The 15,404-nt window shown below is 40.7% G+C and overlaps 1 protein-coding gene across 1 annotated transcript in view; it reads right to left on the bottom strand.

The window, feature by feature from the left end:
• Positions 1 to 14,884, bottom strand: part of LOC126092748 (leucine-rich PPR motif-containing protein, mitochondrial-like) — a 245,182-nt gene extending 230,298 nt beyond the window's left edge. The window contains 1 exon segment of the mRNA XM_049908474.1: positions 14,768 to 14,884. Within this exon segment, the coding sequence (XP_049764431.1) occupies positions 14,768 to 14,884 (117 nt within the window).
• Positions 14,885 to 15,404: the final 520 nt, after the last annotated feature.

Here is a 15,404-nt window from a genome sequence, read left to right as displayed (position 1 = left end):
AATAGCAGCCTGCATTGCTGCGAAAGGTGGATATACACTGTACTAGTGCCGACATTGTGCATGCTCTGTTGCCTGTGTCTATGTGCCTGTGGTTCTGTCAGTGTGATCATGTGATGTATCTGACCCCAGGAATGTGTCAATAAAGTTTCCCCTTCCTGGGACAATGAATTCACGGTGTTCTTATTTCAATTTCCAGGAGTGTATTTAGTGATGAAAATGATAAAATATTCATGAAAATATCAGAGTAGAAAATGTTTGATCATTGTCAGAATATAAACAGCAGAATGCTAATTTCAAGATCTTTCTTTGTAAAAACAATTAGCTCAGCAAAAGTACTGAATGTAAAATATCAGAGAAAATGCTAGGAATGTTTATCTCCCTTTAATGTCTTAGTAATTCATATTTCTATTCCTGTCATTTCTGTTGTAATTAACTTGATGTAACTGAGTAATGCAACTTTGATGGATTCACAAAATTATTGTATTGTAAAGAACTTTGGAAACTGTCAATGATATTTACATCAAGAAATTAACAAAACTGTATTCATATTTTCATGAAAAGTTTGTAATCAATGATTTAAACAAGAGCAATTCATTGTTGTAACATTATTTAAGAGGCTTGATTGAAGCCACATCAGTGGCAGTATCGGTTAAATTTTAGGAGACAAAGTCTGCATTGTTTGGCTGTGTAAATGATTTCAGAAGATATAACAGCTTTAAAAATCCTAAAACTTGTGTCAAGGTTGATTCCTGAAGCTGTATGGAGAATCCTCTTTATCAAGATTTCTGCAGTGAAGTATAGTTATGTCCACAAATGCACAAGACAAAACCCAGTCACAAAGTTAAAGTGTGCTGATTGCAGTGGCATTTTAAAGGGACAGGAAATGATATTCTTCATTGTGATACCATTTCATTGATGTTGACTGTCTGCTCAACTTCTGCTCCTAAGTCAGACTGTGAGGAACTGACTGCACACAGATTTTTCAGAACTTGAGATCCTTCGTCATGATGGTGTGAGTGGTACTGTGACTGATTCCAATATGACCCAAGTGTCTGTCATTTCTAATGGCAGAATCCACCACAGCATCAATGTGATGAGCTCGTCTTGGCCAACTGCCGGCTTTCAACAACACCAACCTTCTCAAAATCAATTATTTTGTGTAGACACATGTGCTTGTTACATAGTTTGTTCGCCAAACATGGCAGACATTTGGACATGACTTTCATTTTTTGACACTACTGCACAGTTGAAAATCACACTACACTTCACTCTTTTTCTTCCCAGCCTCCAAAGTGAAGTAGGAAGCATACATGACTTGCTGACCTCATTTCAGTTACCTACATTGCCAACATCTATGCCTTGCTCATAATGTAGTATTCTTGTTTCCATATATCTGCCTTTTGTATGTTGATTCAACACACGTTTATTCTTTCCTGGTAGTGGTGACCAGTTAGTCAAATAAGAAAATTTATAAGTGCACGAACCAGATCAGCCCCACAATTATGGTGGCTAAGTTAACTGTTCTATTGTGGCACACAAAATATAATTAAAATTTGCATAAAGGTTTCACATTTTTGCACTTAGACTGTCCTGCAGTAATTTATTAAAATGTTTACACTTTGGCAGCTCATTTATGTCAGTCTGTAACACCAATCCTTATGTCCAACAATAACTCACTCTGACAATCATTATGGATAATAGCATCCTGTTCAGTTGTCAAGAATTCAAGTCTTTCTGCCACAGCCCATGGGATACAGCACTTCCGCAGCACACCGTTTTAACAAGGATTGAATTGTGTCAGTAAATGGTTTATTTGGACATCCAAGGGGCAAAAGAAGAAACTCACTGCTGCCTACTCATTTTAAGGACACTCTACTAATGTTTCTCTCTTCTTACAAAAGCTGGCTACATAAGGATGCATGCTCAGGGGAAATGTTGCAGGGTGGGTGGATGAGAGTTCTTCAGTCCCTCACAGTGTGACTTGTCTTTCTTCTGAGTGTATAGTCATGTTTCAGTTCCAGATGCTGGCAGTGCATCTACCCAGCAGGAATAGGGGGAGCTTCAGCACTGCAGCAGCTGACGCCAACCACCACCTGATCTGATGGATGCAGAGTCCAGCAACTGACATGGAGGCCAGCATGAAGGTGGACTTCGTCTACAACATCACAGTAGCAGCTGATGAAGAAGAGGTTTCACCTCCCTCCCTTGGAGGGGAGGGGGAGGGAAGGATGTTGTATCCTATTTCACTACCCCATTGGTGACCACACTATTTTGTCACTCTTCGTCATGTGTGCCAGTCGCGTACAATGATATATACCGCTGACAAAGGACTTAATGGCCAAATGGCCAAAAGCTACAATTGTGTGAATCTTTTTGTTGTGCCTTTCATAACTCAGCATTTCCACTATATGGTATTGCAATAAACAAATGTTCATGTACTTGTTGGAATTATTCATGTATAGTGGCGTTGCAGAACATACAGCAGTATGGATCATTAATTAGATTACTAAATCTGACCCGGGGTTCTGGGTGACTTTTCTGAGCTATATCCCTTTCCCTAAACTTCTCCAGTCCTTTTCCTTCACCCCTCTTCCTCCCCCTTCACCACTTCTGTGAGAATAAGGAGCCACTGGCTCCAAAAGCTTGAAGAAGTTAAATTATTTTATGTGTGTGTTCCCCTGCTACTGCTTGGTGAGTAGATTTTTTATCTATCCTTTTGCACTACATTATCAGTAATTGATTACAATATTTTGTTGACACTGAAGAAGCAAAAAATTACAACTGACAGACAGGATTAATTGTTCTGCACATCAAGAAACACTTTGTACTACATTTTCAGGCGTTGTAGCACATGAAGAAATTGGAGATGTGAACAGTAAAATTTCTGAAATCTCGCGTATTATTCCATTGTCAGTTGCAATAGTTTTCAATGGAGCTTAATGAAGACTATAGAGACATTATATATGACTGCAAAGTATTTTGGTCAAATCAAGGGGCATGCCTGGAATGATTTTCTGATTTTAAACCCACTATTGTTGAATTTATGAAGGAGAAAGGGGTGCAGGAATGAAAATTAGAACATCTGGAATGGATTGCAGACCTCACATTTTAAGTGGACTTGACAGTACATTGCCCACAGGAGACAATGTAAAGTGAGAAACAACTTCTTTATGATTTGATGTGGATGCATATAAAAGGAAAATTACATTGTAGAAGAGACACATTCTGACAAACACAGTCCAGTTCCCTAAGCTCACTGGCATTAAAGAAAGTGTGAGGTGTGGTCTTGAAAGACTTAGAAGGATAGTTAAAAACATTCGGAAGATACTGTCAATTTTACATCTGCTTTTGAGCTGTTTTTCTGTTTCAGTTAAAAGTGCCCGTGTGCATGTGGTGATGTAATTGGGTGATCTGCAAGGTAATTCCTGTTTTAAAGACAAATCCCTGTAACATTAAAACTGTTCAGGATGTCTACATTACTTTTCTTGGGTAGAGTTTACACATCTTCATAATGATGTTTCAAAAGTGCTACAATATATCAACTAACATATGTGCATGAAAGACCTTTTCTCAATTATGAAACTAAGTAAGTCATTACTATGTGGCAACATAAGTACAAAAACCTGTGCAATTGTCTACATCTGTCCCTCTGCAGACTGTTCATATCAGATATTATTTTTATCTTTGGTGCACCAAAATAATTAAATAATACTGAAATTTTGTTTGGTTTTTGATCTGTGTTGTTGAGAATGTGAAATACATAACCAAGTCATACGCAGTGCAACTGCATTGCCATTTAAATGCATTGCATTCACACTCTGACAGCATGGTGGTGTGATGGGGGATATGTGCAGCCACGCTGAGTGCTGTGGCACTCAGGCCAGGGCATGGACCCCAGGCCACCCTGATTTAGAGGTTACACCTGTAAAATATACTAACCACAAATTAAGACTAGTGCTAATTTACTTCCACTGATAATTATGGGAATTACTTATAGATTACACAACATAGGTGCAGATATATTAGGAGAAAAACAGCTACTTTGAAAAAAAGCCACTGTTCCTACTCCTATCACAAACTACTGAGTTTTTGTTGCACTGGTTGAGGCATCTTTCATATGTAATATAATTTGGTAGATATGTCTGCACATTTTTTGTACTGCTGTTACTATCTAGAACTTCAAGCAAAGCATTTGTGTAACTTTACACAGACTGCTATCAGGTTTACGCACCCACAAAGTCAAAATCCGTTTAATACAAGCATTATAGTTATGGGGAATTTCCATTCCTAAGCCCAGAAGACCGGTACGTATCGAGGTCATGTTTAGTTATTAGCATCTCTGGAAAGAATGCACACCAAGTTTCAGCCATATTGGTCTATTTCTTTGTGTTTGGCATTTGTGTGAATCAAGGAAGTCAAGTGATTGTCAAGAAATGGACAAAGAAGAATTTCGTGTGGTGATTAAACATTACTTTATGAAAGGCAAAACACCTTAGCAGACTAGAGAGAAGCTTGATAAACATTACAGTGACTCTGCACCTTCAATTAGAATAGTTGATAAGTGGTTTCAAAATTTTTGAAGTGGTCGTACGGGCACAAGTGATGCTGAACGTTACAACTCCAGAAATCATTGATAAAATCCATGATATGGTGATGGATGACAGAAGAGTTAAGGTATGTGAGATTGCTAGTGCTGTGGGCATCTCAAATCAATGGGTACACAATATTTTGCATAAACAATTTGGACATGAGAAAACTACCCGCAAGATGGGTTCCGCGATAGCTCACGCTTGACCGAAAACGGAATCGTTTGAAGTGTTGCAAGGATGGTTTGTAGCTGTTCAGGAGGAATCCACAGGACTTTAAGCATCGTTCAGCACTGTGGATGAAACATGGATACATTACTATACTCCTGAGACCAAACAACAATCTAAACAATGAGTTACCAAGGGAGAATCTGCACCAAAAAAGGTGAAGACCAGTCCTTCGGTCAAAAAGGTTATGGTGACTGTCTTTTGGGATTCGCAAGGGATGATCCTCACTGACTCTCTGGAAAAGGGTAAAACTATTACAGGTGCATATTATTAATCGTTATTGGACCATTTGAAAACTAAGCTGCAAGAAAAACGCTGGCGATTGGACTGCAAAAAAGTCCTTTTCCATCATGACAATACACCAGCACACATCTCAGTAGTTGTCGCAAAATTAATGGAAATAGGATTCCAACTCATTTTGCATCCCCTCCTATTCTCCAGACTTGGCTCCCTCGGACTACTATTTGTTCTCCAATTTGAAGAAATGTCTGGTGGGACAAAGATTTTATTCAAACAAGGAGGTGATTGCAGAAAGTAATAGCTATTTTGCAGACTTGGACAATTCCTATTATTCGGAAGGGATCAACAAATTATAAAAGCGGTGGATGAAGTGTATATGTCTTAAAGGAGACTGTGTCAAAAAATAAAAAAGGTTCACCCCAAACACATAAGTACTTTTTATTTTTGCATGGACTTTTCATACGTCCCTCATATTTATTCACATGAAGATGTAACAATCCATAGCTCCCTGCAGAGGTGTCTGCAAACTTCACAGTGTGTTGCACTCAGTTTATTGAAAATATTGTATCTAGGTCTCTAAACATACATGACTGCCTATACCATATCTCCTACCAATAGAGGCTTCAACTGATAAATAGCTCTGCCATTTCCTCATTTTTTAATTTCACAAAAATAATACAAACAGCAGAATGTATTGGTATTTATTGTTCTATGAAAGATGCAGCTCGTTGCAGCATGCCCACATTTCTTGGCTGCCTTTAGAGGGCTGTGGAGAGTAGAGAAAGAATTATTACTATCACTGAGCTAGGCATGTCTACAGGAGAAGAGGAATGCAGATCCCATCTCTCTTTTGTACCCACTACAGAGATATTATCTTGTTTTTACTACTGAGTATCTATTGAAGTAGACCAAAGAGCGGATACTGAACTCTTTCCCAGGAGTGTGTACATCGTGAAACCAAATTCCACCAACAAAATTTTGGAGATTGTTCAGGGACATTTTCGGAATATTTTGATATAAGAGATCTGTGGTATGTAGGAGTTTATTACAGAATAATAATGTAATTATGATTTATTTGGTTTGTTATTCCAGACAACTTTGTTTCTCTAAAAATACTTTTCCAATAATGAAAAAGATTGCAACATGCAATAACCAAAATGCACAACACAAAAGACAGAGTAAGGCAAAAGTACAGTGATATTGTTGCTGTTGCAGCAACAGCAGCTCAGCTATGGTACTTTTCCATTGCAGTCAGTGAATCCATACATGGTTTGCACTTTGGGCATCTATTCATTAGTAAACTTATCTGTACAGCTGTGAATTACTGTTAACATACAACTAACATATCCAAAGAAATGAATCCAAGATTAAATCAAATCATGTCTCAAGCCTGGGGGCAAAGAGTGAAGTGGACATTACTGTTGTCAGTAGCAGGTACCATGAGTGAATGGAAGAAATTTGTATCCAAACAAGACACACCACATACCATCAGCATCTGCACTGTTGTATGTATATTTTCAGTGCAATTCAGATACAAGGCAAAATAGGGGTACAAGATCAAATAAAATGCAATTACTCTGTATCAACCTGCCAAAGATAAGTCCCTTATACCAAAACCCTCAGAAACTATCCCTAAGCAACTTTAAAATTTTGCTGGTGCAGTGGAAGTCCATCCAGTAAAATGAACCAGGAACTGATAATTATTATGAAAAAGAAGCTGAACACAACACCGATAAACGCAACATGGCATATTTCACAAGCCATTTCAGAGTGCATGGCAGACAATACTTTGAACCAATATTAGCCATTGCTTACTCTGCTAGTTATAAATCATGTGACTTCTGCAGATCCCTCTGCCATAAGCTTCAGTCATATTCAAGAATGGGAAGTAGTAGCAATTAAAACACTGGATGTATCAAAAATACTTGGACAACAGAGGTGACTTAGTTTTTGAGTTCTTACGGCACGAACATTGAAGAATTGTGTATTACCTATTTGCAATAGTCTGCTGCTCCCTTCAGGATTTCAAAGTGTGTATCCCAGTCAACAATGTCAAAAGATTTCTCTGAATCTACAAATGCTGTAAATGTAGGTTTGCCTGTATTCATTCTGTCTTTGGAGATAAGTTGTAGGCACAGTATTGCCCAACATGTTGCTACATTTGTTTCGAACCTGGACTAATCTTCCTCGAGGTTGCTTTCTATCAGTCTTTGCATTCTTCTGTAAATTGTGTGTTTTTATTTTGGGATTCTGACTTATTAAAACAATGGTTTTCATACCTGTCCCACTTGTCTCCTTGGAACTCGAATTATTACATTCCTCTTGAAGTCTAAGGGAAGATTGGCTGTCTCATATATCTTGCATATCAGGGGAATAGTTTCATTATGGTATGTTCTCTCAAGGATCTCAATAATTTTGTGGGAATGCCATCTACTCTATGGACCTTGTTTCAGCTTACATCTTTCAGTGCTCTGTCAATTAATTTTCCTATGCAACACATTTATTTTCCCCATATGCACACTTGCTTCTACAGCGTTGCATTTCCCCTCTAGCCATGCCTGCTTTGTCATTTTGTGCTTCCTGTCAATCTGTTTTTAAATGCCTACACCGATCAGCTAGAACATTATGACCACCTACCTAATTGGTGGTACATTCACCTTTGGCATGGATGACAGCAGCGATGTGTCATGGCATGAAAGCAATAAGGCCTTGGTAGGTCACTGGAGGGAGTTGGCACCACATCTGCGCAAAGCAATAAGGCCTTGGTAGGTCACTGGAGGGAGTTGGCACCACATCTGCGCACACACACACACACACACACACACACACACACGAGTCACCTAATTACTGTAAATTCCGGGGAGGGAGGGGGAGATTATGGGCTCTGGTGCCATCTTCAATTACATTCCAGTTGCGTCCGATCTGGCTGGTTTGGGGCCAGCACATCACTTGGAACTCACCATTGGCTTCCTTGAACCACTTCATCACACTCGTGAACTTGTGACATGGTGCATTATCTTGCTGAAAAATGGCACTGCTGTCGGAAAACATGATTGTCATGAAGGAATGCACATGGTCTACAACCAGTGTATGATACTCTTTTTTCCTTGCACAGGCTCCACTGGACCCATGGATGCCCACATGAATGTGCCCCAGGGCATAATGAGGCTGCCACCAGCTTGTCGCCATTCCACAGTGCAAGCCACTGAGCTGTTCTGGAAGACAGCGAATTCGAGCACCTCACTGGCATGATGATGAAGGTATTGGGATTCATCAGACCATGCAATGCTCTTCCACTGTGCCAACATCCAGTGCTGATGGTCACGTGCCATTTCAGTTGTAGATGCTGATGTCGTGGTGTTAACATTGGTACATTCGGGGGCCATCGGATGTGGAGGCCGACTGTTGGGAGTGTTCAGTGCACAGTGCATTCAGACACACTTGTACTCTGCCCAGCATTAAAGTCTGATGTTAGTCCCACTACAGGTTGCTGCCTGTCCTGTTTAACCAGTCTGCCCAGCCTATGACATCTGACAGCTGTAATGAGGGATGGCTATCCAACCCCATGACATCTAACTGTGGTTTCACCTTGGTTTTGCCACTTGTTGAAGGCACTCACCACGACACTCCTCAAACACTCATGTCATGCTGTTTCTGAAATGCTCATGCCGAGCTTCCAGGCCATCACAATCCGCCCTTAGTCAAACTCAGATAGATAGCACACCTTCTGCATTCTGCACACAGACATCATATTCACTGATATAGTGTGTACCGTGCAAGTGTCAGACTAGCAGCTATTCCTCCCCAGGTGATGCTGCTATCACTTGTACAGATTTATATTGGTAGTAGGTTGGTGATCATAATGTTCTGGCTGATCAATGTGTATTGCATTATGCCTGCACCACTTGCTGCACTTTTATATTTTCTCCTTTCACCATTTAAATTCAGTGCTCCTGTCTTATACTATGATTTCTGTTGATATTGTTTTGCCTACTTGATCCTCTGATGCCTTCACTGCTACGTCTCAAGAAGCTACCCTATCATCTTCAATTGTATTTCTTTTCCCATTATTATCAACTGCTACATAACGCTCCATTTGAAGCTCTCAGAAATCAGATGTGGTTTCAATTTAATCAATCCTTATCTCCCTAATTTCATACCTTTTTGAATTTTCCTATGTTGTAACTTATGGTTCATAACCAATAAATTAAGTAAAAACTAGTCCCTGATCATCTCTGTTTACTAAAATGCAGTATATGTATACTTGTGGGAATAGAAGAGCTAAAATTAATGTGTTATTCTGAATTTAAGCTTACCCCCTACATGTAGATTTTCATTTATTGGACAAAGGACAAATATCGAAACATTCTGCATCAAAGAGATATCAATGATTTAAAGAAAATTTGTTTAAAGCTGGATTACATTTGAAGGTTACACTAAAGATGATATGCCGTTAACTACACTAGGTGGTCAGAAGTATCTGGGCCTCGCTAGAAGTGACTTACAAGTTTGTGGCGCCCTCCATTGGTAATGCTAGAATTCAATATGGTGTTGGCCCACCCTTAACCTTGATGACAGCTTCCGCTTTCGCATGCATACATTCAGTCAGGTGGTGGAAGGTTTCTTGGGGAATGGCAGCCCATTCTTAAAGGAGTGCTGCACAGAGGAGAGGTATTGACGTCTGTCTGTGAGACCTGGCACGAAGTCGGTGTTCCAAAACATCCCAAAGGTAACATATGTTATCATCCCAAATGTGTTCTACAGGATTCATGTCAGGACTCTGTGCACCCTAGTCCATTACAGGGATGTTATTGTAAGGTAACAACTCCGCCATAGGCTGTGCATTATGTACAAGTGCTCAATCTTATTGATAGATGCAATCACCATCCCCGAATCGCTCTTCAACAGTGAAGCAAGAAGGTGCTTAAAGCATCAATGTAGCCCTGTGCTGTGATAGTGCCATGCAAAACAAGAAGGGGTGCAATCCCCCTCCATGAAAAACACACCACACCATAACACCATTGCCTCCGAATTTTACTGTTGGCACTAGACACAGTGGCAGATGACGTTCACCAGACATTCGCCATATCCACACCCTCCCATCAGATCACTACATTGTATACCATGATTTGTCACTCCACACGACGTTTTTTCACTGTTCAATGTTTATGCTCCTTACACCAAGGAAGGCGCTGTTTGGCATTTACTGGCATGATGTGACTTATGAGCAGCTGCTCGATCATGACATCCAAGTTTTCTTACCCCCTGCCTAACTGTCATAGTGCTTGCAGTAGATCCTGATGCAGTTTGGAATTCCTGTGTGATGGTCTGGATAGATGTCTTCCTATTACACATTACAGCCCTCTTCAACTGTTGATGGTCTCTGTCAGTCATCAAAGTTAGCGTGTACGCTTTTGTGCTGTATGTGTCCCTTCATGTTTCCACTTCACTATCACACCGGGAACAGTGGACCTAGGGATGTTTTGCAGTGTGGAAACCTAGCATATAGATGTATAACATGAGTGACACCCAATCACCTGACCTTTTTCGAAGTCCATGAGTTCCGTGGAGTACCCCATTCTGCTCTGGGTTGGGTTGGGTTGTTTGGGGAAGGAGACCAGACAGCAAGGTCATCGGTCTCATCGGATTAGGGGAGGATGGGGAAGGAAGGTGGCCATGCTCTTTCAAAGGAACCATCCTGGCATTTGCCTGGAGCGATTTATGGAAATCATGGAAAAACTTAATCACGATGGCTGGACATGGGATTGAACCATCGTCCTCCTGAATGCGAGTCCAGTGTGCTAGCCACTGCGCCACCTCGCTCGGTCATTCTGTTCTCTCACGATGTCTAATGACTACTGAGGTCGCTGATACATAGTACCTGGCAGTAGGTGGCAGCACAATGCATCTAACATGAAAAACGTATGTTTTTCAGGGTGGCCGGATACTTTTGATCACATAGTGTATGCAGATTAGCATGTGAAGTAATGTACTTGTCTGCACCATCCAAATCAATTATTAAAAGTCACTGGTAACCACACACCTTTTTAACTGTCTTTGTAAGTCACAAAGCATTCTTGGCAGTTTTTAGGATCCTTGATGCTCCATATTGAGCAAGGTACTCAAATAGTTTGTCCAAATACACATGTAGTTGCTTAAATGTGAGTTTGCCTTTATTCAGTTTATCTTTAGAGATACATTGTAGGCACAGTCTTGTCTGCAAGCTTTCAAGTTGACTAAAGTGAGATGACTTTTTTTGCTTTAGGGAAGTCTCTTCACTTATGTTTCGAGCAGTACAGCAATGACTTCCACTCTGGTACATACCGGTATATATTGGACTGACAACACTGACATATGTTGTAGCTTGCTGTGTTAGGTAACTGGCAGCGAAACAGACCATTTATGATTTAGTATGCACTAGCCTATTCTTGTGGACAATCTGAGGTAGCATGTTTTTCCCCAACATAAGTCTCCATCGTTCGCACACAATATCTTGTTTTTGTTCTTTACAGTACCACTATTCACCACAGCACCCACCACTCCAATGCTTAGGCCAATTGGTGGCAATGACTTCTGATAAGGTCATGAAGACTGCTGTAGATCTTTCGAATCAGTATAATTTGGTGGAAGAAATCGGTCAATACCATGCTCCAGTTTCGAATTAAAAGCCTATTGTGCATCATTTAAGGTTTATTATTCAATTTTATAAAATACTGCAACACAATTTTTGAATGAATTGGTGCTATTAAGAAATGAAGAAAAATTAACTTACTTAGGTACTCAACACACTTTTCTAACATCACTGGGAATAACTATATACAGAGAAAGATGAGGGTCTGAGTGAGATTCATGAGAAAATTAATATTTCAGTTAAAAAAAAAAAAAAAAAAAAAAAAAAAAAACAACATATTGTAACACGTCTGTCTGGCAAAAGCAGGATGACAGAATGAAAAGAACAAGCTAGAAAATTTTACTTAAATACTAAACAATGGAAAATCCATGTTGGATTATCAACAATTTTGCAAAGGATAGATTACTACTCACTGAAAGAGTTGCAAACACACGCAATGAAAATACTGTTACACATAAGCTGTCAGCCAAGGCCTTCCTTGGGGACACACACACACACACACACACACACACACACACACAGAGAGAGAGAGAGAGAGAGAGAGAGAGAGAACACACGACTGCTATCTCTGGCTACTCAAGCCAAACTGAAACTAAACGCATCGAACGCAACAATCTGTAGTGGAGGGGGGAAGGAGGAGGGATAACATGGTATAGGTGGGAGAAGAGGAAACAGTGTTGCCTGGCGGAATGTGCAAGGATTAGAGGTGGTAGACAAGGCTACACGGTGCAGCGGAGAGGCTGTGGGGGAGGGAAGGGAAGGGAACGGAAAAAAAGGCAGCAGAAAGTGAGACCCTCATCGTACTGAGCAAGGGAGTTCCTGTCACAGCACATATGCCATTCCCGGGTGGCTAAGCTGTATGGGAAGGATTTTTTGGTGTGGAAGGGACTGCAACTGTGAAAATGCTGGTACTGTTGGTGGTCGGTGGGTTTAATGTGGATGGATACCTCAGAGAAGAGGTGGTCAATGTCCAGGAAGGTGACACACTGGGTTGAGAAGGGCCAAGTAAAGTGGATGGGAGAGAAGGTGTGGAGATTGTGAGGGACTGAGGATAGGGTAGGCCCTGCGTCATTAAGATATCATCAATGAATCTGAATCATATCAAGGGTATGGAGTTTTGGCAGGTTAGGAAGCTTTCCTCTAGCAAGTCCATGAGCAGGTTGTAATAGGAGGGTGCCACGCAGGTGCCAATGGCGGTGCCAAGGATTTGTTTGTATAGCTTTCCTTTCAAAAGCAGCAGTTGTATATTAGGAAATAGTGAGGTTTATGAGGAATGGGGTAGTGGGTCTGGAGTCTGAAAGACATTGGAAGAGGTAACATTCAACAGTGGTAAGACTATGGGCATGAGGGATGTTGGTGTGAAAGCATCCATGTCATGTACCAGCTCTGATGCAATCTTTGCTCAGTTTTCTTCTTCTTTTTAATATTGGTATGACTTCCAACCTACTATACACCAGGATGAATGGCCACTGCCAAACTGAGGCCAAGAGAAAATTGGACCACCCTGTTGCACATCATGCAGCTGAGCCTAACAACCTCGACTGCCAGCTTTTCTGGACTGCATAATAGGAGTTAATGCTTACAGCAGACTCTTCGTTCCCAAAATCAGCCTTGCCTCAACATACGGTAACCTACTGCCCCACACTCTCCAGTCAACAGTCTCTAGCCTCTGTGTCCTATCACCTACTCCCACCTCATGTCACCACTCTAATCGTGCACTGCTTTCTGCCAGTGCACCCACTGATCTTTCCCCCATCTCTGCTTCTGTCTTTTCCCCTTCACCACAGCTTCCTACACTGCACACACCTGACAGACTTGTCCTGTCATCATCTGTTCCACGCAAACATTGGCAGGCAGTATTGTTTCCTCTTTCCCCACCCACACTCTGCTATCCCTATCCCATCCCCATTCCACTACAGATAGTTGTTCCCGTTCAACACATTTCAATTTGTCTGGTCTGTATTGCCAGAGATAGCAGTCGTGTGTGTGAAGTGAGCTTGCTTGCTTGTGGGTTTTCCTCTTGTGATGAAAGCTTGGGCGACAGCTTGTGTGTGACAATCTTTTTGTTGTGCATCTCTGCAACTCAACATGCTATCTTTACTGAGAGTAGCAATCTATCCTTTCCATAATTGTCGTTACTTAAATATTAAACTGAAATACAGTACTTTCCCATAATATCTCGTTAATGAATGAAGTTATCTGAAAATGGTTTTCCTCAAGTTAAAGAACTCAGAATCTGTATCTGGCAACAGGAAGAAAAAAAATTATGGGTCCTTGTTTGGATGAAATGAGGTATGGTAGAAATCTGTTTTCTAAGAAACTGAACTCATTTCAAGTGGCCAAAATTTAATTAATTGTTAATTTGAAAGTCTTACCAATTTTACCAACTGAAATGCGAGAATTTGATGTGAGGAAGTGTAAAGTTTGTCAGGTAAGTGCTAACTTAATTCATATCAGCTGTCCTCCAAAAAACATTGCAGAATATGCCCACACAAAATAATAACGTCTGTGTCTTTTATGAGCCTCCACCATAGTATTAAAACAAAAATATTTTATTTCCTATTTTTGTTCTATGTGCCCCTTAATGTTAGACAACCCTGGGCTGCAGTCTATATAACTTACACATACATGTGGCCCTAATGCTGCCCACAGACACTAATAACAGTTCAAGAACTTTCTCATCAGGGAGGTGAGATGGATGATTGGGGAAGTTTAAAAAGTGGGGCAGGTCCCTCTGGCCAGAGCACGAGAGGGACCCACTTGTTGTGATACTGACAAGAAAAGCATCAAAGTGAAATTTAGTTGTGTATCAAGTCACACAATGCTCTCATGATGTACTCACCTATAAGAATTCTTAGTGCCAAAGAGTGTGTGTCCATAACATTCTGTAGATAAACTTGACATTCTGGTGCAAACAACTATTAACTTCTAAAGCATCACATAGCATTAGATTTTATTTCACGCCTTGGAAAATTTTAGTCATTTTTTGGCTGGATATTTTAGGATCAGTCAACTAACTTGTCACTTGAAAGTGCCACTCACTTAGCTAGAAAATTTCCGTTTTAAACCTTTGTCTACTAACGAGATTAAGTGTTGCATCATGGCCAAGTTCTATGAGCAAGAAGCAAATGCCCATTCCTTGTCTGTGGTTTGTGTAATCTCTTTTCAGGTCATGAATTTGAGGTGGGAATTTTACCATTTTCTAGAAGCTTGAATGGACGACAAAAAAATTCTACCCTAACCAACAGAGACTATGCCTAAAATACAATGAAAAGAATGGATTGCTACTTGCCATAAAGGTGACACATTGAGTTGCAGACAGGCACAACAAAAAGACTTTTACATATTGAGCTTTTGCTGAATCCTTCTTCAAAGTGGAAAAGAAAAACACATACACATTCACGCAAACAAGTACACCTCACACACATGAACACTATCTGAGATAGTTCTGTCCTCTGTCCAGAAAGCAAAAGCATTACATCGAACAGAAGCAGAAATCCAGGGTGGAGCAGGGAAGGGGTAGGGCGAAGGATAACAGGGTGTAGATGGGGGGGGGGGGGGGGGGGTGAGCACTTCCTGGTGGAGTGTGCAGAGACTAGATGATGGCAGGACTAGTCTGCCAGGGGCTGGGAGGATGGAGGGGAAGGGAAGAGTGGAAAAGGAGAGGAGCGGAGAAGATGGAAACACCTGTGGGTGCATTGGCAGAGAACGGTGCACAG

Source organism: Schistocerca cancellata, chromosome 7 (genome assembly GCF_023864275.1).
Source record: "Schistocerca cancellata isolate TAMUIC-IGC-003103 chromosome 7, iqSchCanc2.1, whole genome shotgun sequence".
Classification (NCBI taxonomy): domain Eukaryota; kingdom Metazoa; phylum Arthropoda; class Insecta; order Orthoptera; family Acrididae; genus Schistocerca; species Schistocerca cancellata.
The sequence above is the reverse complement of the archived record's forward strand: the minus strand, read 5'-3'. Positions and strand labels throughout refer to the sequence as shown.